Source organism: Rhinolophus sinicus, linkage group LG14 (genome assembly GCF_036562045.2).
Source record: "Rhinolophus sinicus isolate RSC01 linkage group LG14, ASM3656204v1, whole genome shotgun sequence".
Classification (NCBI taxonomy): Eukaryota; Metazoa; Chordata; class Mammalia; order Chiroptera; family Rhinolophidae; genus Rhinolophus; species Rhinolophus sinicus.
The window spans coordinates 10,048,121-10,072,741 of NC_133763.1; the positions used below are offsets into that span (position 1 = coordinate 10,048,121).

General features: G+C 37.0%; 1 protein-coding gene across 17 annotated transcripts in view; it reads left to right on the forward strand.

Annotated features, from left to right (window-relative positions):
• EYA1 (EYA transcriptional coactivator and phosphatase 1) overlaps positions 1-24,621 on the forward strand; it is a 292,977-nt gene that overhangs the window by 193,882 nt on the left and 74,474 nt on the right. For all 17 annotated transcript variants that reach the window (XM_019726030.2, XM_074318728.1, XM_019726026.2 and 14 more), the window contains 2 exons: positions 2,182-2,264; positions 2,680-2,866. In XM_019726030.2, the coding sequence (XP_019581589.1) occupies positions 2,182-2,264; positions 2,680-2,866 (270 nt within the window). The remainder of the gene's footprint in view (positions 1-2,181; positions 2,265-2,679; positions 2,867-24,621) is intronic.

Here is a 24,621-nt window from a genome sequence, read left to right on the forward strand (position 1 = left end):
AACAAAACTAATGTCATCTTGATAAGTCCTCTGAGGTCCTCCAAGACTGTATTGTGGTCATCCTTTTATGACTTCCCATCTAACTGTCACCATGACATATTCAGTAAAATGAAGAAGGATGAGATTGGCACGTGATAATGAACATTAATATGGAGATTTGTTTGTGTATCAAGAGCCCAGTGTTTGTAGTAAAATAAGTACTAGGACTGTGAGAACTCTCTGCTTGTCTGTCATAGGTGTTCTGGGAACTCTGAACAGCTGGAATTCCTGAAAGATACAAACGAACAAACCTCAGATGTGATAACTAAATTTGAAACAATCTTAGGAAACATTTTCCCTTCTTAAGGAAAACAACAAATCCTGGGGTCAGGTTTTCCAAGTTCAGAGATGCTTGATAAGAAAGTAGAAAAAGCATTTTAGAGATGCAGAGAGATTAAGTCCTATTGAACTAGTTTGGGAAAGTAAAAAGAAAGAAAAGATACGTAAATACAGTGGAGAATTTTAGAAATGTTTTCTGGAATAAGCAATAACAGTTCCTAACTTTTGTTGATACTGGAGATTGTTCACTGTGCTTTGCAAAACATTACCTCATTTGATCTGTTTAAGAAACCCTATGAAGTAGGGAAATTATATCTTAGAGTGATTAGGTGATTTGTCCAAAGTCCAAACAACTTATAAGTGATGAACTGGAAACTTTGTTTTCTGACTCTTAAGCCAGTACTTAAATGTTCAGTAGCAAGTAAATAATTGGCATATATTAACTGCCACTTCATACCCAAAGGCATCTGTGAATAGCTAATTCATACTGAAGACTTCCTCCTCGAGCTGCCAACACATTTACTGCCTATACCACTCATTTGCCATAAAATTTTTATTTTTTTAAACATGGTTTCTCTGTTTACAGAAGCAACGCAGGTTCTGAGTAGAACATTTTTAAAGGTATATTGGCTTCGTGAATATTATGTGACCCATGATTGTACCTCTCCATAGATGACATTTCTGAGATTTTTGTGCTTTTTAAAATTGTTTTATGCTTTTAACGATATTTTCAATGAGATTACAAAAGTATGACATGTTTTTTCCCATGTCATTAAACATCATTATAATATAATACAATTTCAGTAGCTTCAGTTCCATTATCTGATTCACACCTATGAAAAATGTGGCCATGTTTCTGTGAAGTTCTGTTATTAGAAATAACACTGAAGAACATCTTTGATAACTATCTCTTTGTATAAATCCTGTGTTTTTTTTTTTTTTTTTTTAGAGCAAATGTCTGCAGTAAAATTGCTAGGTTAAATGGTATACAAATTTCTTAATCATTGACCAAACAGCACAACAGAAAGGTTGTGCCTTTTTAAGTCCCCATTTTGCAATGTGTGAATGACATCTTTACACATTTGCCAATTCCTGAGCTTGTCTTTTCAAAAATCTTCGCCAACATGGTCATCATGCTTTGCCTAGTAGTTTAGCAGTAAGATAGTCAATAAAGCGAAGGACAACACTACGATTTGCTCGTAGGTTTGGATTCGGCACAGTGCCCACTGTTTGTTGTTGAACACATTCAGCAAATAGAATGTCACCTAGAGAGCACATGTAATCCTTAAAACATTGATCATGTTCCTCTCTGAGCTTTGTTTTATCAAATACTTCAAGGACTGCCGTTCATTCTCGCCTGTGAAACGAAATAATTAACTTTTGCGGTGGGCCATTGTGAGGACAAATGCAAGTCTGAGAGCATCACTTTCATTTCTTGGAAGTAGTATCACAGTTTTTGAGTTTGCAAGAACTTTAAAGATCATCTCATTGTGTCCCGTCCTTTTACATTAAGCATACGTAATATAAATATATGAAAAATCCTGTTGTGTTTTGCAAATCAAAATGGAAAGCTCAGTGTCTAATCTTTGGGCACAAATATATAACTTTGTAGTTTATATGTGTTATTCATGTCCTCAGAAATTTAAACCTCTCTGCTGTTTCATCCTTTGTGATATAGTGAAACTAAAATTGTCAGCCATTTCAAGAAAATGAAATTTTAGCCATGGCAATGGATTCTGGTTTTGAAGAGAAACCAAATGCGTTTGCAATGAACGCCAGCTCTGTTTTATCTAAGTAATAATTTCCTATAGGCACATGATTCTGCATGGCTTCGTCAACGTATTTCTTTTCATTTTGTTTTAGGTAGCAGTTTTACAACATCGTCAGGATTATATACAGGAAATAATTCACTCACAAATTCCTCCGGATTTAACAGTTCACAGCAGGTAAGTTTAAAAGCCAATTTAACTTCTGAAATTTAAAAAATGCAACAGATGATGTTCTTACATGAAAAAAGATCTGCTTCTAGTACACTGTGAGAGCTTTCCTAAGCCTTTTCATAGTTTTCTTTTTTTTTTCTTTTAAAAATCTCTTTAGCAGTCTTATAGGGTGAATTGTCTGATTTTCAGATTGCTTTAATTTTACTTAGTAATACAACATGGCCTAAAAGAAATAGGAAAAGAGCTCTTCCATGACATTTGTTTGCGAGCCTGAGGAGTTCGGTCAACGTATGCCTGTGTGTTCCTGTCTAACTTCAGAGGAAACACAGAAACACACACACATGTGCCGCTATACTTTGAAGAGTGGGAACGAAGCAGCCTGTATTCTGACCGATGGTTCTCGTGTGGTTTCATTTGGTAGGACTATCCATCTTACCCCAGCTTCGGCCAGGGTCAGTATGCACAATATTACAACAGCTCACCGTATCCAGCACATTACATGACGAGCAGTAACACCAGCCCAGCTACGCCTTCCACGAATGCCACCTACCAGCTCCAGGAACCACCATCTGGCATCACCAGCCAAGCCGTTACAGATCCCGCAGCAGGTAATGACGTGCATTTTATTAGTCCTGCAGGCTCTATTTCTAGTGGTTTCAATGCATTTTTCTACAGTCGTATATTCACGCAGTGGTTGCACAGTTTGGGCAGATTTGCACAAGTCCTACATAGAAGTCAAGCAGCATGATCGTGACATTGACTTTGTTTCAAATTTTTAGTACAAGTGTGTACATTTCAAAAGCACCTGAAATAGAGGTTTTATTTAGTTGTAAGTGTATGCAATTTTCAAGGTAGGTACAGTTTTTAAATGCATAATTCTAAATATTTAACTTTATTAACTATAATTATAATTTGCTGACATCTTGAATATGAAAATAAGTGGCATCACCTTGAGTTTAATGTTTATCATCATTAAATCGTTAATGTTTTTCCAAAAATCATATAGCACCAAACAGTTGGTTATGAAAAACAGCGAGACCCCTGCAGACCCCTTCCCACTCACTGTGGATTTCCTAACTACAGGCCTGAGCATGGGCATTTTCCACACTTCTGCACAACCCTTGATGGTCCTTGATGGGAAGTTTTCCTACTTCTTCTCCTTTATTAGTTCTTTCTGGAACTCTTAAGATTGCATGCTTAATTTCCTGAACTGATCCTTCCCTAAGTTTCTTATATTTTCTCTCGGACTTCTCACATCCTTGTCTTAACATTTTTTAAACATGATCTCTCCTTTCATGGATTATGAGGTGAGCTGTTTTCTACCAAGAGTTAGAGAGTTTTCTTCCTTTGCTCTTTTCTCCTAGAGCCAAAGTCTACTCTGTTGCTACAAGTCAGGTTCAAATAGTCTGACATTGAGAAAGACTTAATCCTATGATACTGTGCTCCTAGAGTGTTCATTCTAGGTGGTTATCCTAAATCATGAGGGGAACGTTTTATATAATAGATGCTAATTTAAATTTTGACTGTAGGTTTATTTTGTAACTATTAGTAGGCAATCCAACACCCCCGCACCCCCCATAAAAGAAATCTCCTTTCAGTTTTTAGTGGTCTACCCTTTCTCTTAAATATACTGTTTTATTCTAGAGGAGGAAGTACATCATCCATAAACTTGTGTTCCAACTAACTGCAAATACGCCTTCTTTCTGCTGCGCACCTCAACTCGAAACATTTTGATCTTTGATCGTCATATTTCATTTACTTAAAAAAAAAAACTAGCTTGATAGATATTTTTTCACTCCTGTCTCTTCGGTCCTTTAGATTCCACATCTATGTAATCTCACTCAAGGTAAACTTTGTTATAGAAGATATTGAATTTACGGTATAAGTTATTGTGGAATTTTCATCCCAACTTCCATAAACTTCACATAAGCATCAGAAGGGAAGACAAAGGCTTGTCCCACCTTTAGGAAGATCTTGAGTTTTCTCATGAGCCCTCTGGGCCATGCAAAATCTTGAGGACTGAAAGGAGTTTGGAAATGAAGACAGCTATGTGAATGAGAAGTAGAAAAACTCTTTGGGGTCTGTGGAATAAAAATGAGAAAAGGAGACAACAGAATAGTTTTACTTAATTCCTGGCATTTGGGTTGTGAAGAGTACAGTATAAAACAAGCTGGTGGCTTAATTATGTTTCTTAAATGGAGGTTGATTAGAGCTTTTGAGAAAAGACCATTTAGTCATATCATAAAAGTTTGTCTCTGAAATTTGACTTTGTTCTAAGGGAATTTTATTTATAAAGAGCGACGCCATGTGAAAGTAGGAATGACTAAGCACAAAGCCATGCCACGTGGAAAACAGTGCAAAATTATGTTCAAAAGGTATATATGTGATTTTATTTTAAGAACTTATGATCTATTTTAGGTTTTATTTGAATAAATGCTTAGTGTTTTAGGTACTTTTTTCAATTTCGGTATCTTTGATGCTACAGAATTGGAATGTATTGAACTGGGGAGAAAATATTTTTCAGATTTCTTATATATTCACCTCTTCCCACTAAAATGAATGTGTATGGATAAGCCTTTGTTGTGTTGCATAGTTGAAAGTGGAAAGTTCAGTGAGTTTCCACATTGGAACAGAAATGTGGATTACTTTAAAAATTTAAGGAATATTTAGTCTGGATTTTTTGTTTTGTTTTGTTTTACATTTGTGGTAAGACTGTGGATTCAGCCTCAGTTTTCTGGCGTTAACTTTCCTTTCTTACTAGTCTTATATAAAATTATAGACTTGTCCTTGAAGAAAAGGCAGTTTGGTTGATAAAGTATATAAACTTATTAAAGAATTAGAAGAAATTGTTAATTACATATAACCTAATGTTTTTGTTTTGAGCTAGAAATAAAAATAGTTACAATAATGCCCATTTTTTGTTGAAATAATTTGAAGTGTTTTTCCTTTTAATTTAAAGTCAGTACTTTCTAATGCCAGAAAGTTAGACTCTTGGGCGTTTTCTGAATTTATATGTGACCAGGATTCTGCCTTTCAGTTTCGTGGGATCGTGCAGTGTAGATGGATATACGTACATAACAGATGTAGTCCTTCTTCCATGCTTTGAGATTTGTTTTTCTATTGTTTATAGAATTGTTATGTCATAATGAACATATAAAGATAACTTTGTAAGGTTTTTTTCAGGGCGAACGTGTAAGCACTCATTTGTTTTTATATTGGGCGTTTTGAAAGTTGTATGAAGAATAAGTATCTTGTAAGTCCATGATACTATTCAGTATTACTTATAAACACGTACCTCCTCATTAATCTTAAGCTCAAAAATTATTTTAATGTGTTTATAACTGCTTATGGAAATCTGTATTCTCCTTTAGATAGGCATATGTAATACAAGAATACAACATACCTTTAATATGAAAATTTATTCTCAAATTTTTAATTCACTTGAAAAACTAAAAATAGTGCATTTGCATTCATTCTTGTTCATTTTTGTTGTGATATAATTGACATATTAGTTTCAGGTATACAGCATAATTATTCAATATTTGCATATGTTATGAAATGAGTACTACAATAAATCTAGTTAACATTCATGACTACGCATAGTTACAGATTTTTTCTTGTAATGAGAACTTTTAAGATCTACTCTCTTAGCAACTTTCAAATCCTTTGCATTTGTTTTTTAAAATGAATTTGTGAGTTGTGTTTTGACTATCTTAAAATAAAATTTACATCATCTGGAGATATGTAAGAATCCATCTACCTTGAGCAATACAGTGAGGTTTGCCTGGTCATTCAGCAACATTTTAATTTGTCTATGGGATTCAAGAAAATCATGCTTACTGTTCACCTAGCAATGCCAGCCTCCTCCCTTTCAACTGGGGGACATCTTGGTTGCTTCCAATTTTGGCAATTATAAATAATAAAACTACTATAACCATTTGTGTGCAGGTTTTATATGGACATAATTTTTCAGTTCATTTAGGTAAATATCTAGGGATATGATCCCTGGATTGCATGGTAATAATGTATTTAGTTTCATGAGAAACTGCCAAATTCTCTTCCAAAGTGGCTGTACCATTTTGTGTTCCCCCCAGCAATGAATGAGAGTTCCTGTTGCTCCATATCCTTGCCAGCATTTGGTGTTGTCATTGTTTCAGATTTTGCCATTCTAGTAGGTGTGCAGTGGTATCTAGTTGTTTGAGTTTGCATTTCTCTAATGAAATATGATGAGTACTTTTAATATGCTTATTTGCCGTGTGTATATCTTCTTTGGTGAGGTGTCCATTCAGACCTTTTGCCCACTTTTTAATCAAGTTGTTTGTTTTCTTCTTGTTGAGTTTTTAGAGTCCTTAGTATGTTTTGGATACAAGTCCCTTATCAGATAGGTGTTTTGCAAAGAACTTTCTCCCAATCTGTGGCTTGTCTTTTCATTCTCTTATCAGTATCTTTCGCAAAGTGGTCTTTAATTCGAATTAAGTCCAACATGATTTTTTTCTTTCATGAAACATACTTTTATATCTAAAAACTAATTGTCATGCCATAGGTTTTCTCCTGTTAGGATCTAAAAGTTTCATAATTTTGCATTTTACATTAGTACTCTGATCTATTTTGAGTTAATTTTTGTGAAAAGAATAAGATCAGTGTCTAGATTCACATTTTGCATGTGATTGCCCTGCTGTAGCATCACTTGTTGTGTTGAAAAGCCTATTTTTGCTCCACATTCAATGGAGCAATTCAGTTGCCTTTACTCTTTGTAAAACATCAATTGTGACTATATTTCTGTGCGTCTGTTTTTGGGCTCCCTATTCTGTTGCATTGATCTATTTGCTTTTTTTTTTTTTTCCCCAATACCACAATGTCTTGATTACTATTGTTTTATAGTTAAAGTCTTTAGTTGGATAGTGTCAGTCCTGACTTTATTCTTCTGTATTGTGTTGGCTATTGTGGGTCTTTAGCTTTTCCATGTAAACTGTAGAATCAAGTTATCAATGCCTACAAAGGAACTTCACTGGGCTTTTGTTTGGGACTGCATTGAACCTATAGATCAGGTTGGGAGGAACAGACAATAGTGAACCTTGATAATATTGCATCTTTCTACCCATGTACATGAACTCTCTCTTCATTAATTTAGATTTTTATTTTTCTCCTCAGTTTTGTAGTTTTCCTTATATAAATCTTATACTTATTTTTTAGATTTGTATTTTTTGTGCTAATGTGTAAATTGTGTTGTGTTTTTAATTTCAAATTCCAACTGTTCATTGCATGTACATAGGAAACCAGTTGATTTCTGAATATTATTCTTGTATCCTTCAATATTTTTGTAATCACTTATTAGTTTTTCTCTATTGTTTTTATTGTTGTTATTGTTGTTGATTCTTTGGTGGTTTTGTTTATTTGTTTGTTTACATAGACAGTCATGCCATCAGTGAACAAAGACTGTTTTATATCTTCCTTCCCAATCTGAATACCTTTTATTTCCTTTCTTGTCGTGTTGCATTAGTTAGGACTTCCAGTGCAGCATTGAATAGTTGTGGTGAGAGGAGGCAGCCTTGCCCTCGTGTGCATCTTAGGGAGAAAACATCTAATTTCTCACCACTAAGTATGACGTTAGCTGTAGGTTCTTTGTAGATTTTTTTTAAATCACTCTGAGGAAGTTCCCCCTATCATAGTTTTCTGAGAGTTTGTTGTAGCAAGAATGGGTGTTGGATTGTATGAAATGCTTTTTTTGCATCTGTTGATATGATCTTAACACTTTTTCCTCTTTAGCCTGTCGATATAGTGGATTACATTAATTGATTTTCAAAAATTGAGCCAGCTTTTCATACCTGGAATAAATCCCACTTGGTCATGATGTATAATTGTTCTTATACGTTGTTGGATTCCGTTTTGCTAATATTGTGTTAAGGATCTTTGCACCTATGTTCATGAACTACATTGATCTGTAGTTTTCATTTCTTGTAATGTCTTTGTCTGGTTTTGGTATTAGGGTAATGCAGACCTCGAAGACTAAGTTAGGAAACGTTTCCTCTGCATCTGTTTTATGGACTAGGTTGTGGAAAATAAGTATTATTTGTTCCCTAAATATTTGATAGAAATCACCAATGAACCCATCTATGCCTGGTGCTTTCTGTTTTGGAAGGTTAATTATTATTGATTCAGTGTCTTTAATAGATTAGGCCTATTCGGATTATCTGTTTCTCCTTGTGTGAGTTTTAGTAGATTGTCTTTTAGGGAATTGTCCATATAACCTAGACTATAAAATGTAGTTTGGAGTTCATAATATTTTTTATTATCCTTTTAATATCTATGCAGTTGGTAGTGATGGCCTTCCTTTCAATTTTGATACTAATATTTGCATCTTCTCTCTTTTTGTCTTGGTTTGCCTAGCTACAGGTTTATCAATTTTATTAATCTTGTCAAAGAGCCAACTTTTGGTTTCATTGATTTTTCTCTATTGTTTTTTCTAGTCTCAGTTTTATTGCCTTTTCTGCTTTATTTTGTCTTTTGATTAATTTGATTTAATTTGCCCTTCTGGTTTTCAAAGTCTTGAAGCTTAGATTATTGATTTTAAATCTTTCTTCTTTCCTAACATACACATTCAATGCTATAACGTTCCCTCTAAGCAATGTTTGTTGAATCCCATAAAGTTTGGTAGATACTTTTTAAAATTTTCATTTAGTTCAAAATATTTTTATTTTCATTATCATTGAAACCCTTCCTTTTAAAGATATATATATATATGCATATATATGCATTTTTTATTAGTTTCAGGTGTACAAAACAATGTAATAGACATTTACACCCCTCACAAAGTGATAACTCCCCTCCCCCAATCTACTACCTCTCTGACATCGTATGTAGCTGTTACAGTTCCATTGACTCCATTCCCCATGCTGTGCTCTATATCCCATGACCATATATATGTATATGTTACATTATACTTGACATTCCACATTATTCAGCTTCAGCCTCAGGTGTACAGTGCAGTGATCAGGCATCTACGCAGTCCATGGAATGGTCCTCCTAATAAGACATGTGCCCATCTGATACCCTACAAAATTTTTACATTATTGATCATATTCCTCAAAGTGTCTTTCATACCCCGTGGCTATACTGTGGCTACCAATTTGTGCTTTCCAATCCCCTCACCTTCTCCCTCATCCCCACTCCTTCCCATCTAGCAACCCTCAGTTTTTTTCTCTGTATCTCTGTGAGAAAACTCTTAGACATTTGATGGTGTACAATAAGTACCATTTGTGACAGTAGTCCAGTTATTCATATCTTTCCAATTAAGTAACTTTGTATTATTAGAGAACATGTTTATTTTCTGAGAAAGGGGTATTCTATGGTACATTTAAATTCCACTATCCATGAAAGAAAATTTTGGTCAGTGTCAATTCTTTTTTTTTTCTTATTAAAATTTAAGACTGTAAGAGTATCAAAATAGAATCCATGATTACTTTAATTTTTAAACGATGGATTTCATTTTAAATTTCTTTCCAATTTGGAAAGAAAAATTTCTTTTCAAACAACTTTTTAAACAATTCTTTTTTACAAAGTCAATGATTTTCTTCTATGTCTAAAAACATATAAAGAAAATGACATTTTTAGGATGTTTTCCTTTTGTTCTTATCTAAACTCACAGATTATCATTTCTTAGCCATTAACATATAAAGAGTATGTTATTTCCTTGTACTGAACCCTAACATCTTAAGGCATATTATTACCAACATAGCAATACATTGTTTTCAAAAAGTGGTAAAATAATTTAACCACTTGAGAGTAATTGTCATGAAGGAATTTTTTAATTGACTTTTCTCAAAAGAGTACCTCAGCCATTTTTAAAAATTATTTACTTTTTCAGTTACAGTTGACACTCAATATTTTATTAGTTTCAGGTGTACAGCATAGTGGTGAGACACTTATATAATGTGTGCAGCGATCCCCTATTAGGCTAGTACCGACCTGGCACTATACATAGTTGTTGCAGCGTTATTAACTATATTCTCTATGCTATAAGCCATTTAAAAAATTTTTTTGAATCACGTGATATACATGTAATCAAAATATGAACACTCATTTGTGATCCAGTTACTGTGCTATATTTAAATAATTTGACTTGAAAACATATTTCTTGTCCAAAATCTCTTAGAACATCTTATAATAATTATGACAGCTATCCTAATAATAATACATAGTAAAATACAATTGTGTTTAGAACTTTACATTACATTACTTGCAGTCTTATGCCCATGAGGTAAATACTATTTGTTCCCATTTTACAGATGAGGAAAACGAGGCACACAGTTCTTAAATACTAAATATTAGGTATTATAAGGTTAATGAAGAACTTTGAGGCCAAATTCTTATGTGAAATGACTATTCACTTATAAGATTATTATTATTTTTTAAAACAATACAAATAACCAGGGAGAAAGAACAGAGTAAATGATAAAACATTTCAGGTTAATGTAAAATAAAAGCTAGTTATTTATTTATTAGGAATGAGTTTTAGTACAAATGCCATACAAAAGTTAATTTTTCAAAGGATTTGTTCATTTGAATTCCTTACAAAAAACTTGATGTTGAAATCTACCTTTTCATGCTCTGACTGCACTCAGACGATTTACTGGTTAAGGTGATGTACGGGAATCTTGCCAATATTGAATTTCAAGTGACAGAGGAAAAATCAGTATAAGAGGGAATTCAATATGCATGGGAAACCATTTGTTCCCTCTGCTGCTTTGATCCTTGCCAAGGCACCCGAAAGTAGAGCAAAGCGCCTGAAAAACGGGAACATTCTTGTGCAAAGTTGCAGGACTCTGAGCTCTCACAGGAATTCAGTGTGACAGGATGAAAAACTAAACGGCCAGCCGGCTTCCCTGTAAATGGGTGGAATTTGTGCCACATCTATGCTACCTAACATGCCTCTGTGTGTGCGCTGCAGACATCATCCTGAGAGGTTTGCAATAGCACGAACTCTGAGTCCTGTGTTTTGCCGAGCGAGCGGTTTTGAAAATCTTGAGGCCATACTTACTCATTTCACAGATGCTTCGTGGACCTTGGAGAAGTTTGCAGTTTGTTCAGCTCAAAAATAAACTATTTAAGTGAAACGATTTTCACTGACATTTTGGAAACATTTGTCAGCAAAACAAATATTTGTATCTAAAATAGCCAGGCTATTAAGATGTGAGAAAGCAAAACAGATGTGTGTTTGGGGTTGTTGGGTTGCTTTGTCTTGATGGCATTTGGGGTTTTTTTTGTTGTTTTTTTTCTCCTCAGAGCATATACAGTGTTAAAGAGATTATACAATTCTTGGAAATAAAGTTCACTCTTTGTTTTATATTGTCAGGAATTATAATAAAAATGAATTTTCTTACATTTGAATTTGAACTGTGTTTCCAAGAAGTAAAAATTTCAGTGTTTTAGCATTTACCCATTTTGGGCCTCTTTACATGTTTGAGTAATTTTTCTCAGTTAGTTGGTCAGAAGTCTTTCTTGATAGCATCCACCTAATACATTGGATTCCAATATGTAATTCTTTCTTATATGTATATATAACACATGATTTGTTTATAAATAATCAAAATAGGAAGGCATATGTTATTGTGCTAATTAAATTCATTTACTAACCCTCCTAAACCTTTATTATTTTATCTTCTTTTGTAGCTAATTGATTCATTGTTTCTGTAAAGCATTATGCATCTCATGGCACCAACACAAATCAATGTAATAAGTTCCCTCGTTTAAATGGGAGGACATCAGCATTTACTGATTCCGTTTTTTAATTGGAGATGGTTGGGAAGAGAACAGTTATCTGTGTTTGCCATCCCTTCGTCTCATTTAATTGGGATTGGATAGTGTAATGGATGAGTTTTAGATAGACTTTTAAATAAAGATTGATGAATTAATGGCTTGGGAACCAAAACAATTTAAATTTAACGCATTTTTTAAAATTTACTGGATGCTAACATATGAGCATGGGTCAAAATTATAAAAGTACGTAAGGATTTACAGAGAAGAATAAAATTCCCTTCATCTCTGTATATAGTTTCTCTCAGCAGTTTCTTGTGTATCCTTCCAAGGATAAACTTTGCTTATATAAATATATACAGAGGGTGCCAAAAAAGTATACACATTTTAAGAAAGGAAAAAACTATTAAAACGATAATACTCAGTATATACTGATAACAAAAGATGAATACAAGTCACGTTTGACTTCTGCAATGACAAGAGGTGCTCAAAGTGGTTCCCATCAGCGTCCAGACACTTCTGATTATGGCGAACTACTGCTTGAGCAACATTGACCAAAGTGTCTGCTTGTATACATTTTTTTGGCACCCCCTGGGTGTGTGTGTGTGTATCACCTGCCCTGGTCACTTTTTTTTCACATTCAAGTATATGTACTTATTGTTTTTTTCCTTAAAGTAGAACACCATACATCCTACTCTTTAGCCTACTTTTTTTCATTTAACAATATATAGAGAAAAACTCAATAAGTATTTTTGGTGTGGATTTTATATACAAATATAATGGTGGCAGATATTTTTTGAGCGCTTGCTATGTGCCAGACATTGCTCTAAGCAGTCTTCATTCATCAGCTTACCTCATTTTCACCCAACTCCACGAGACAGGCAGTGTTGTCGTTAACCCCATTTTACAGATGGGGAAAGTAAGGAGAGGGCAGTGGTAGCACTGAGCTTTCCCTTCCAGAAACTGGGCTTCTAACTTGCATTCTTAATCAGGAAAGTAAGCTGCTGCTTGAAACCCCTGTGTGTGAAGTTTCAAAAAGCAGAAAAACAAAACTGTACACAAAGAGTGGTGAAATGTAGCTGCATGGAATTCATTTTCTTTCATCGTTCATGGCACCCAGCAAAGGCATATACTAGGAGGTATTCAGTTAAATATGTGTTAAATGTTTGAATGAGCTCTATTTGCTGCTAAAATAACATAAATGTGAAATTATAGAGACGTGCTATGTAGCATAGTTAAGGTTATCTTGTACTGTAATAGTCCCTGAATTATAAGATCAGTTAGTGGATAGCTTGGATAATCCAATAACTGATTGCACACTTTCTTTCCTACCTTCCACTTTCTTGAATCTGCTTCATCCCTACTCCCCCTTTATCCATTTAATAATTATCTGTCATGGACTTGTTTTGGAAACAGTTTTCCACAATGTCTCTTTACCAGCCCCTCCTCTTCCCCACCGAGGAATTCATTCTCTACCTTGCTAACTTCTTTTTTCTTTTTTCTTTATGTCTACACTCGTAGCTCACGCTGATGAGCTGATAACTGATGGCTAAGTATAGGGATAATGATATTCTTGTATGAAGGAAAAGGGAAGCCATCCATTTTAAAGGGACAGTAAGCATCTTAATCCAGCACGATCACCTTCTAATGCTTTCAAAAATATTTATATGACCCCTGCAGAAACTTCACCAAGTACCTCTTGACAAAATTAAAATTGCATTTTCCTCAGTACTACTATTTGAGGAAAACGTGACTGTTTTTCACTTTCATGTAACTGTTCAAGTACAGTGTTTTAATATTTTACATTGCATATGTGCACTATTTGCCTGGATTTCTGATTGGCTTGATAATCAGGGGTTGGTTTGGAAATCATGTCTCCCATTGTTTCTGTGAGAAAACAGCTTCTGAGTTTCAAACAGCTGACTTAAAAGTATTGAGAACGTAGCTGATTTGTAAATTGACCGTTCTCTTATATCGACAGATCCCCCTAAGTAATTGTAGCGTGAAGCAACTAGGTAATAGGGAAGCTTTGAATTTTAAATTGAGACATGACCTTATGAATTTTTCTACCTAAGACCTCCGCTTTCGCGATTATGAATAAGGAATCCAGAAAGATTACATTTTCCCAAAGCAGCAGTGCCTGGCGTCATCACCAGTGGCATCTCTTGATGGCACGCTGGGGTGGCAATCTTGAGAGACAGTGTGATGTAGTGTGGGCTTTCCCACGCTGCTCTGTGCAGCACCACTGTCTCCCAACGATAGAGATGGATGTCCTTTAATGAGTCCTAAGGTAGGATCAGTTCGGGACACAAGGAGTCGGGGTGCAGTGATCAGGGTTCCTTTACTTTAAGTCTTTTCTAATGCTTTGATACAGTGAGATTTACTGGGCATTGAATATAATGTACAGTGGACACCACTCCCCCCCACCCCACCCCCACGGGGAGTATCTATGAACGTCTCTTGGGCACCACACTTTCCCGGAGTACAATTGAGAGAAACTGAAGTGGTGGCCAGGGACTTGGAGCGAGGCGAACCTGGGTTCTGTTATTTTCTCTGTGCCGGTCACTTAGCCCTTTGGTGTCAGTTTTCTATAAAGTGTGGATAACGCCACTCTTGTGCATAGAGTGAATGGGAGTATGAAATTAGGTAGAAGGTTAGCCAAGTGACGGACACATACCCTTCGTTCAAATGTTCATCTCTTCCATTCATGTCTTCAGCAGATTTTTATAAAGACTGGCTGCGTGCTAGGCACTGGGCTTGGTGCTGGGGATGCAGGAGGTGACAAGAAACGTAAGATCCCTGGCCTCGGGAGGCCAGTGTGATCTCCCTCTTGAAGATTATATTCTAGTGTGTTGTGCATGGTGGTTGTTTCAGAAACTAAAGCCCCCAAAGTACAGTCACAGGTTCCTTCCCATAGAATGACTGGGGAGGATTTAAACCAGAGGTTGAGATGTGTGAGAAGGATGATGGACGTTTCTATGAGGTCCACTGGACAGTGGACAATGGCCACATTCCAGGGATGAGAAAGCTGTATTGATTGAGTTACTACATTTTGACTGAGGAATTCATTTACCTGGGAGACCTCGATTGGTGATTATGTGGAAGGGAACTAACAATTATGAAATACAGATAGAAAACTCAAAGAGATTCTCTAAAATTGATTCGATTAATGTTTATTCATCTCTGGCTTCTGGTTAACTCTGGGAGACTAGTCAACACGTTTACTTGTCTTTGGTTTATTATGGCTGATAGCTTAAAGCTATCAAAATTCCTTTATTTTTAAGCCTTCTGTCATTTGGTAAGCTAGTATTCGCTGTGAATCTAATAGAATTCAATGTAATAATTTATTCTAGTCCTTGCTGAGGTTTTTGTTTTGTTTTGTTGGGTGTTTTTTTTTTTTGTTTTGTTTTGTTTTTTGACACTACAGATAGCTCTCACTTTAAAAAATCTCCCTGTATAAAATTATCTTGGTCACACTCTGTGGTATGTAACTTTGAAGGCGTGATGACCCCTTACTTCGTAGGTCTACATGGACCCCAAGTAGCTTTTTGAGGAGTGTCATGGGCCGTTTCTCAGGAATGTGGCTTTCCCTGGTTAGAGCTCTTAGTTTTTATATGAAATGTCATTCCTGGTCTCAGCATAGCTAACTTAGTAAAGCTCTGGGTCGCCATTCAACCAAACAACCAAGCATCGCTCCTCTCCAAGTGACCCATTAGTATAACGTCTTACCTCCTTGGTGCTTAAAACTCAAGGAGAAACTTGCATCTGTCAGCTGCCACAAGGATAAGTAATGGCCCTCTTTTCCTAGATACTTTCAGTTTTACCCTTCAAATGAGCCGGACGCCTGACCCCAGGGCTCTGCACTTACTGAGTATGAAGTCAGTTGTGCTCAGTCTTAGAAGGAAGGATGTGGTGAAACTTGCTATTTTATTGACCATGCGGCTATGTTCTGGGCATCACACAACACCCTCCATCAGCAGTCCTGGGAGGCACGTTGGTTTTGTGTCTGGACCACCTGTGTTTCTGCACAGATCTCACTTTGTCTCATCTCGGGCGCCCCATGTGTCACCCAACGGTTGCTGCCTTTGCCTGCGTTGAGTGTGGTCTTTGGGCAAAAGCCGACCTGTGCTGATCGCTTTCTCCCCTGGCTTTATTTTATCCTTCCCACCTCAGTTTTTCTTATATACTCATTCATGCCCTTAAAAGATGGCTATATGGTCATCGTGTATATATTTGGTGGGGTAGCTTAAACCCTTTTGGGAGAAAGGTAGGATGTAAATTGTTCAGAAAATAAAATTAAGAATTAAAATGCCTTATTCAACAACAGTAAGGGCCAGAAAAAAAGATTCATCACAACCATTCCGTGCTCAGGAAGCACTTGTTTGGCAAATGACATCACAATTAATTATAATCACAATTTTGTAAACCTCACCATTTTGGTTAATACGTGCAAAGAAAGTTTTCCAGGGTTCTCATGAGTATAGCATCCCAAGAGCACACACGTCTCCATCTTTTCTTCTCTCTGCTCAAAGTCCCCAAACTGCCCTAATTAATAGGCTTCTTATTAGTTTCAGTTCAGCTAATTTGTATTTAAAAAGCCCATTGCCCATTGTAAGATACGTCCCAAACGTAAGAACTCATTTTCTCTACCACTGATATTGTGTTCCACTTCTGCAGTTTATTTTACTTTCCATCCCTGACAACATTTTTAATGTTCTCCCTTGAAGCATTCTAAGAATGTTCTTTTCGTAGAGCCTCTTTCTTTTCCAGTTTCCCATTTAGCGTTTTCCCTAAAGCGTCTGTTTCTGTCCAATTGTGCATCTAATTACCTCCCTTGACTCAGCTTTGATATTGATAGAGGTTCCTAAGGAAGCACATTTCTCTTGGGATTTATTCCTTAATTGTGCTGTTAAATTGTGTTACACTGTTCCCTAATTGAAGGAAAGGCAGACAGCACGGTTTCATCTGCCATATGTGAATGGGGTTGGACCATGCGCGCCACCTTTTTGTTAGCTGTTCATTGAGCAGCTCTTACTTAGGAAGTTTCTGTGGGTTTCTGTAGTGATACCAAGAGCGAGAGGGTGATGCTCTGTCCTCAAAGAGCATTACACCATATGAACAGCCAAACTTAATAAAGAGAAAGGTTGAATGAAAAAAAATAAAATGTTACGCAGCAAAGTACTCAGGTAGAATGCAGGAACAGAGATTTCTTATGTAAAGTATTTGGAGAAGAAACTAACCCAGGAGGTGAAATTTATCATCAGCATTGAAAGATACGAATGACCAAGGAACAGAAGATAAGGAAGGAATATTGATTCAAGGCTAGAAAAAGAGACTTTTTTAAGTGGGCTTGGTAATAAGGCATTATTCCATCAGAACAGAGTTAAACTACATTTCCATTTCACTCAAGGAGGAAAGCATTTTTGAGCTGGAGGATCACTCTGGGATCATCTTGATGAATAGACTAATTGAGCCCAGAGAAGTGACTTTGGACAGTTCATTTCACATGACGACGCATGTTTGTACAAAATACTTTATCACGCGTGGTCTTACATACTCTTCACAGTGGTGGTGTCCCCATTTTACTGTTGCAGATATGAAGGTTCAAATACTGTCCAGCTAATTCTATAAATGACAAGTAATCGGCCCTGTAAGTTCCCTGAGGACGGAGACTTCATTTTGTCATTGCTGAGTCCCCTGTGTCTAGAACAGTGCCTGGAACATACCAGGGCCTCAGTAAGGACAGGTCAGGTGAGCTAGGAACCTGGCATGTGACATCCCTGGTTCACAGTATACACACCATCACCAATCACTTACTTTAAGGAATAGTTCTGTGCTCTCGCAAGCCAGACCTGTTTTGTAAATAAAATTTTATTGAAACGCTGCTTTATTCACTTATTGTCTGTGGTTGCTTTTGTGCTGTAACAGCAGAGTTGTCACTGCAGCCGAGACCCTATGGCCCACAGCCTAAGTTATTTACTATCTGACTCTACACAAAGATTTCTGACTCCTTGCATTAATGTGCACAGACTCCCACCCCCTACAAAAAAAAAGAGAATTAAAATTAGTGTGAAACAGTGCGGGTGAGTTGCCACGTACCTGTGGCCCATACCCTGCTATCTTACACGTCGGTTTAACCACCTTTGCTTCTCACAGTGCAGCCGGTTGACAGACTTTCTGGATAATTGTCATTCTATGTGGTTTTCACTGTGTGCATGAGTATAGAACCCATCCATGGAATCAGATGCAATCTCATTTATTTACCTTAAAGGGATGAACTCAGCTTTTACACAGTAGTTTCCCCTGCCCATAAAAAACAAATTTTTAAAATTAGAAACAGATATACCCAGTGGGTGTATATGATTCTTTTGGCCAGTAGCTTCAAGCTCGATGCAATTCCTATGGGGAATACCAAGGGGACCATAGCATCGTTTTCTCTTTGAATCAGAATTAAGCTCTCTACGTTCTCTCTTTCAATCTTCCTGATTGTGACTTGCTATGCCACCTTTTAAGATGACTTTGGCATACATTGATTCTGATCTCCAGAGTCTCAAAGTTCAGGGGTACCTGGGTGTCGATTTCTGTCTGGCATCTTCTTCATGTATAATTGTACATGTATAATTGCCCCGTGTACTTAAGTCTTGAGTCTCAAACATGATAATTCTGCTTTTAGGCAAGGAATATACCTTGTTCTTTTTATCTGAGTCCACCACAGCAGCAAATAGACTATTTAATTATTGATTACCAGGTCTCATATTCACTGAATTCAGATAATCTTTATAAGGATTTCCTCAAAAGCTCTGCACTTCCTTTTGTAATCGATATTGTCATAGCATAGGTTCAGGGACCAGCCAGAGACGGTAGCTGCCCTGGCCTCCACCCAACGTTGTGCAAGTGATAAGAGCTTCCCCTAGGCAGGGAGTCTGGTTACTTCATTCTGTTTCAGAGGAGGAGTGTTTCACCTCAGTTAGAAACCAGTAAGGAGCCCTCCCAAAGCAGGGAGCCTGCAGGATCCCTGTATCCTGCTCCCTTCCCAACTACCTCTGGCAGAGGTAGGCCCAAGAGCGTAGAGTTAGATCAGAGATTCCCTGCTACACTTACAATAAATGTGAACGCTTATCCCTAAATCTTCACCCAGGCCTTCCTGCTGTGCAGCAGGACGACGTAAAAACCAAAAGCATCATTCGTGAAGGAAAGCATAATTTAAGGCAATGGCAGCGTTGTTTGAGGAACTATCAGACTTGGAAAAATGTCTGCAAATCGGAAAAGGGTTGAAACGTACATACTGTTGACCCTTGAACAACGCGGGTTGGACTGTGTGGGTGCATTTATACGTGGATTTCTTTCAATAGATAGTGTCAATGTATGTCTCTTCCTCATGATTGTCTAGCCCACTTTATTGTGAAAATACAGTACACACAACATTATGTGCAGCATACAGAATATGTGTTAATCAACTCTTTGGTATCGGTAAGGCTTCCAGTCAACACTACCATAGACTATTAATAGTTAAGTTTGGGGGGAGTCCAATGTTATAGGCCGATTTTGAACTTGGTAGGATGTGAGTACCTCTAATCCCCATAACTATATTAGTAAAGGAATATTAAAAATTTGGCAAAGAATTTGGACAGTTCATAGAGGGGAATATAATTTTCAAACATATAGGTGTGTGTGTATATACATATATGTATATATGTGTGTGTGCATATGTATATATGCACACATATATGTATATATATATATAAGACTGGTGCAAAAGTAATTGCAGTTTAAAGGGTTAAAAATAATTTCAAAAACTGCAATTATTTTTGCACCAACCTAATGTATTTATGTGTGTGTGTATATATATATATATATACACACACACATATATACATAAAAAAATATATATATATGCATCTCCAGTATCTCCAAATTAAAAGCATGCAATCTTATTCTACATCTAATAAAATAGCAAATTATTTACCTTTTCTATGACTCAATTTCATTATAAAGAAGTCAAATTATTAATGACTTCTTTAAAACAATGACAATCATTATGTGGGTAAGGCTGTGGTAAAACTGACCCAATTTGAATTGCCATGATCCTTTAGAAAAGCAGTTGGCACTATGTATATGAAAGGAGCTAACATGTTGAGGGAGGCATGAGAAATAAAACCGGACTAGGAATTTGGACTAGATACCGTAGGCAGCACACCCTGATGGTTTCTGAGGATTGGAATCGCCCAAAGTATGGTATTCTATATAGATTAGTTTGAAGGTGGCTATTGAAAAGGGAAAGACTAACAACTACCGTGTTTCCCCAGAAATAAGACCAGGTCTTATACTAATTTTTGCTCCAAAAAGTGCACTAGGGCTTATGCTCAGGGGATATCCTCCTGAAAAATCATGGTAGGGCTTATTTTCCGGCTAGGTCTTATTTTCGGGAAACACGGTAGGAAGATTTGGTAAATGTTCTACTTCCATACATAATAGGACTTTAAAGCTAAGTAATCTAGGCCGTGCTCTCAGTCTGACAAACCAGGAGACTGAGGACTAAGAAATATGGAGGTAACTTCCCTGAGACTCAAGTAGGGCTTGTGAGCTCAAAGGAACGAGAGGCACCAAGAGAAACTAGATGGAATCTTCTGAGTTCCAGTTCTCTGTTTTTCTTTTTAATTTTCAAGGATTTATGGAACTCTTTAGCAGTATTTACAAGTGTAGAATTTTAATGATATATAGATTTGAGCATTTTATGATTGCAAATATAAAATTAGCTTTTACGTAAGCCTTAAAAATAATTACCGCTATTTCCCATTTGAAAATATTTTGACTAGCTAATAGAAATAATTAGATAATCTTCATAGATTTAATAGAGTAAGAGCTAAACTTGAGAAACACTTTCTTTCAGTCGTTGGGTTGTTGTTTTTTTAATGTCTGCTTTGTGCTGTAGACCCTTACTGTGCTCTCAGAATACAAAGTGAATGCCACCAGGTTTTGCCCTCCAAGAGCAAGACTGATGGGCATTTGCTCAAAATAATTCAACTAAATTATGTATTATCCACTGTGAACATAAATAATTGCAAAGATTACATAACCCTATAATGGAGATACATGTAATTACAAAGGAGGGACCAAAGTTTCAATGGGAATTCACAAAGAAGATACTTGAACTTGATCTTTAGGGATTTCTGTAGGAATTTCACAGACAGGTCAAGTAAGGGAGTTGAGTTGAGGAAAGGCATTCTAAGAACAGGAGACAGTATGCGAAGTCCTGAAACAGCATGGCACTTGCAGAGAACTGAGGCAGGTGTATCTATCCGATATGCAGACCATGAAGGGGAGACAGCAGTTAGAGGTAAGGCTGTCAGAGAGTGACTTAGTGGGACTTTTCTTTTTTCCAAGGTAGCTAAATCATAGTGCCTACACGCACGGTGCTAAGTACCTTTACTGTGTATTAGTTTTATCGCATTTATTCCCATGTCATCGACAATGAAATTGAGTCATAGAAAAGGTAAATAACTTGCACAAAGCCATACTACTAATAAGTAGTGAGATGAAGATTGGAAACATGGCAGTTGAGTCCCTGACTCAGTTTCCTAAAATTTAGGCTGCCCTTCCTGTTCCGTTTCAGGGGTTTGGAGCTTTCAAGGGTGTTTCAGTTCTCTGTCACTGTGGTACAGATGACTGTTGAAAGGCTGTGGGTAGCAGACTTGGAAAAAAGCCTGTTGCAAGAATTGAGACAAGGGGTGATGAGAGCCTGAACTTAGAACCAAAGTATTTAGGAGATAAAAGCCACAGAGTTTAGTGTTGATTTGATGTGGCTGGAAAACTGGGTAGATGTTGATATCCTTAATCAGACTTGTTACCAAAGAAGGAGGATTCAGTTTGGGACAACTTTAGGTGTGCTTGTCCATGGGATATTTACCCAGAGAAGTGTAGCAAACAGTGGGGTATTCAGGTCAAGAGATCAGGAGGGAAAGCTTTAGAATCATTAACCTGAAGGTTATCATTGAAATTCTTCATACAGATACCACCAACCACTGAGAGCTTATAGGGAGATAAGAGGACTAGGAAACTCAGTGCACTGCTTTCAGAATCGAGTCCAGCCACTGGCTGCCTGTCCGCTAATTGTTTATTGTTAGTCCATGATAACATAAGAGATTTGCTTCAGAATGTAATCAACTGCATCACTAAGCACACGTTTCTTTAGCTGATTCTGTGCTTCTAATCTTGGCAAGACTTTCAATGAAGGAAGCATTGCATTGATTAACATCCTGAGGCAAACTCCTTGTGTCCTAAGATCAGCACTTTGAGTATCACTAGTACAGAGAACACAAACATTTCAGCTTTGGGCAGAGGACGAGGTCTCCAAAGAGACTGAGAAGGAATTGTGTGAGCAGTAGGATGAGAAGCAGAAGAAAGAGGAAGTCAAGTTCTAATGTGTACGTGGTGGAAAGGATCGAATGGTCAGCATAGCCACCGAGAGGGCAGGTAACGATTGAGGACAAAAGTGATGTTTGGATTTAGCCATTATAGGGTCATCAGTAACATTTTAGGAATTTTAACCCTGCTTTCTCTTCTACCTTCTGTCTCATTTTCATCCCACCAAACTATCTCCCAAATAATTCTCCAATCTGTACTTTGGCCCGCTCTCCCAGAGACCTCTTTGATTGTAAAGTACTCTCAAAACCTTAGCTCTTACTGATCTGAAGCTATCGATCACCCTCTTTCCTTCCTGACATACTCTTTCCTCTGCGATACACTAACCTTGGTTTTTCTCCTCAGACCCCACTCGTCTTTCTCTGCCCATCCCTTCTGCGCACACTACGTGTTTTTAATTACACCCATCTCTTTAATTATATATGGTGCCAATTCCCGAACCTAAACCAAGCCTATTCCTTTCCTGAGCTTCGGAACAGTCTGGCAGCCTACTGGTCATGGATGCCACAGACTCTTCCTGTTCAGTACGTCCAACGCTGAACCTGCATTCTCACCTACCCTCTTCCCTGTAATCCTTTCTTTCTCCTCGATCCTAGACCTTGTATTATTATATAATCTGCCCAATTGCCAAACCACTGGCCTGACCATCATCCTTGACTTCCTTACCCAGTTGGTGACTGATTTTGCCTGCTAATGACACTCAAATCTGTAACTCTCCCTCACCCCCACCACCTACACCTGGGCCACCAATACTCCTAACCTGGTTTACTGAATGACCCCCTGGCTGGCCTTCCTTTCTCAGTCTTCACTTGTGTCCCGTACCCTGGCCACACTGAGTTAGAATCCTCTATTGCAAATGGAAATTTGATTACATCACTCACTTGTTGAATTCTTTGCCTGCCGCCAGCCTTAGCTCTGCACTCTTCCTCTATAGATTCAGGTTAGATTAATTTTTTTTTTCAGTTCTTCATCTCTCTCTCTTTGCACCTTCCCAGTGTTCATGTGCCTCCCTGATGCACTTTTATGTTCCTTTGCTTACGGGTGAGTGTCCTCCGTCTGCAGGAAGCATCCGTAACCCTGTAAGTCTGAGTTATGTGGACTTCCTGTGTGATCTCCTAGCATTCTACCTTCCCCATGTGATAACTCTTTTCATACTGTTGTGTAATCTCTCATTTTTGTCATGACTCAGTGCCTTTCTCTAAATTTTGAGCTCCAAGAAGGCAGGAACCATGTCTCTTTGGTCCGTCATCCTGCTTCAGGCTCCTAGGACAGTGCCCAGAAGTGTGTGGGCATTCAGTCAACGTTTGTTGAAGGAAATGAATGTTCTGCTGAGAACTTGCACATCCATTATCTCAGTGGGGGTAAAGTTGAACAGTTGGGAGAGGATTTTAATGAAACATGAGATGTCAGTGGATTAGAAGATTAAATTATTTGTTGAGTTGTTTTGCATGGTAGAAGAAAAGAGAAGTTAGAGTCAGGAAAGCTGGTTAGGAGAGTAGATGCATTTAATTCCACCCCATAGAACAAAGAGGAAGAGATTTATTAAAACTAGTTTGCATCATTTAAATTTCATCTTCCTTCTAAGAAGTTGAGGCCTGTAAATTGTGTGTGTGTTAATATTTAAAGGTGTCAGATGTCCATTTTTTAGGGCTTTTTATCTACCTGGAAAAACTTTAGATAAGATGATTTTTAAATCTACCTGTATACTTTACTCTTTGGAATTTTTTTCTTTCTTTCTTTTTTTTTTTTTTTTTTTTTTTTTGGAGTGGGTGGTTCCAGAAGTGAGTAATCAATTAGCTTTTTCATTTCCAAAAAAATTGAGATGGAATCCACTTTTAAAGATTTAATTGGGTTTTTAAAACTGGGATAGAAAAATAAACACGAACAATAAAGGAATGAGCAACAATGAGAGGAAATCTAGGCTAAGATAAACTTTAAGGACAAAGTTAACCTAAGCTATTGGGAAGTCAAGGCAAAAGACATAATGGGATACGATACATTGTTTGATGTCCTTTAGCTTCTTCTCAAACACGAACTTCTGAAAGCTGGAGCGCTCACAGTGCAAGATAGATAGACTTTCTGATCAAGTACGTGAGGTACAGGTCAAGTTAGGTGCCAGCTATGCCCATTACCAAGTAAATGCTCTGTTTCAAAGCTATTCAAGAGATAGGCCTGTATTCTGTCTCAA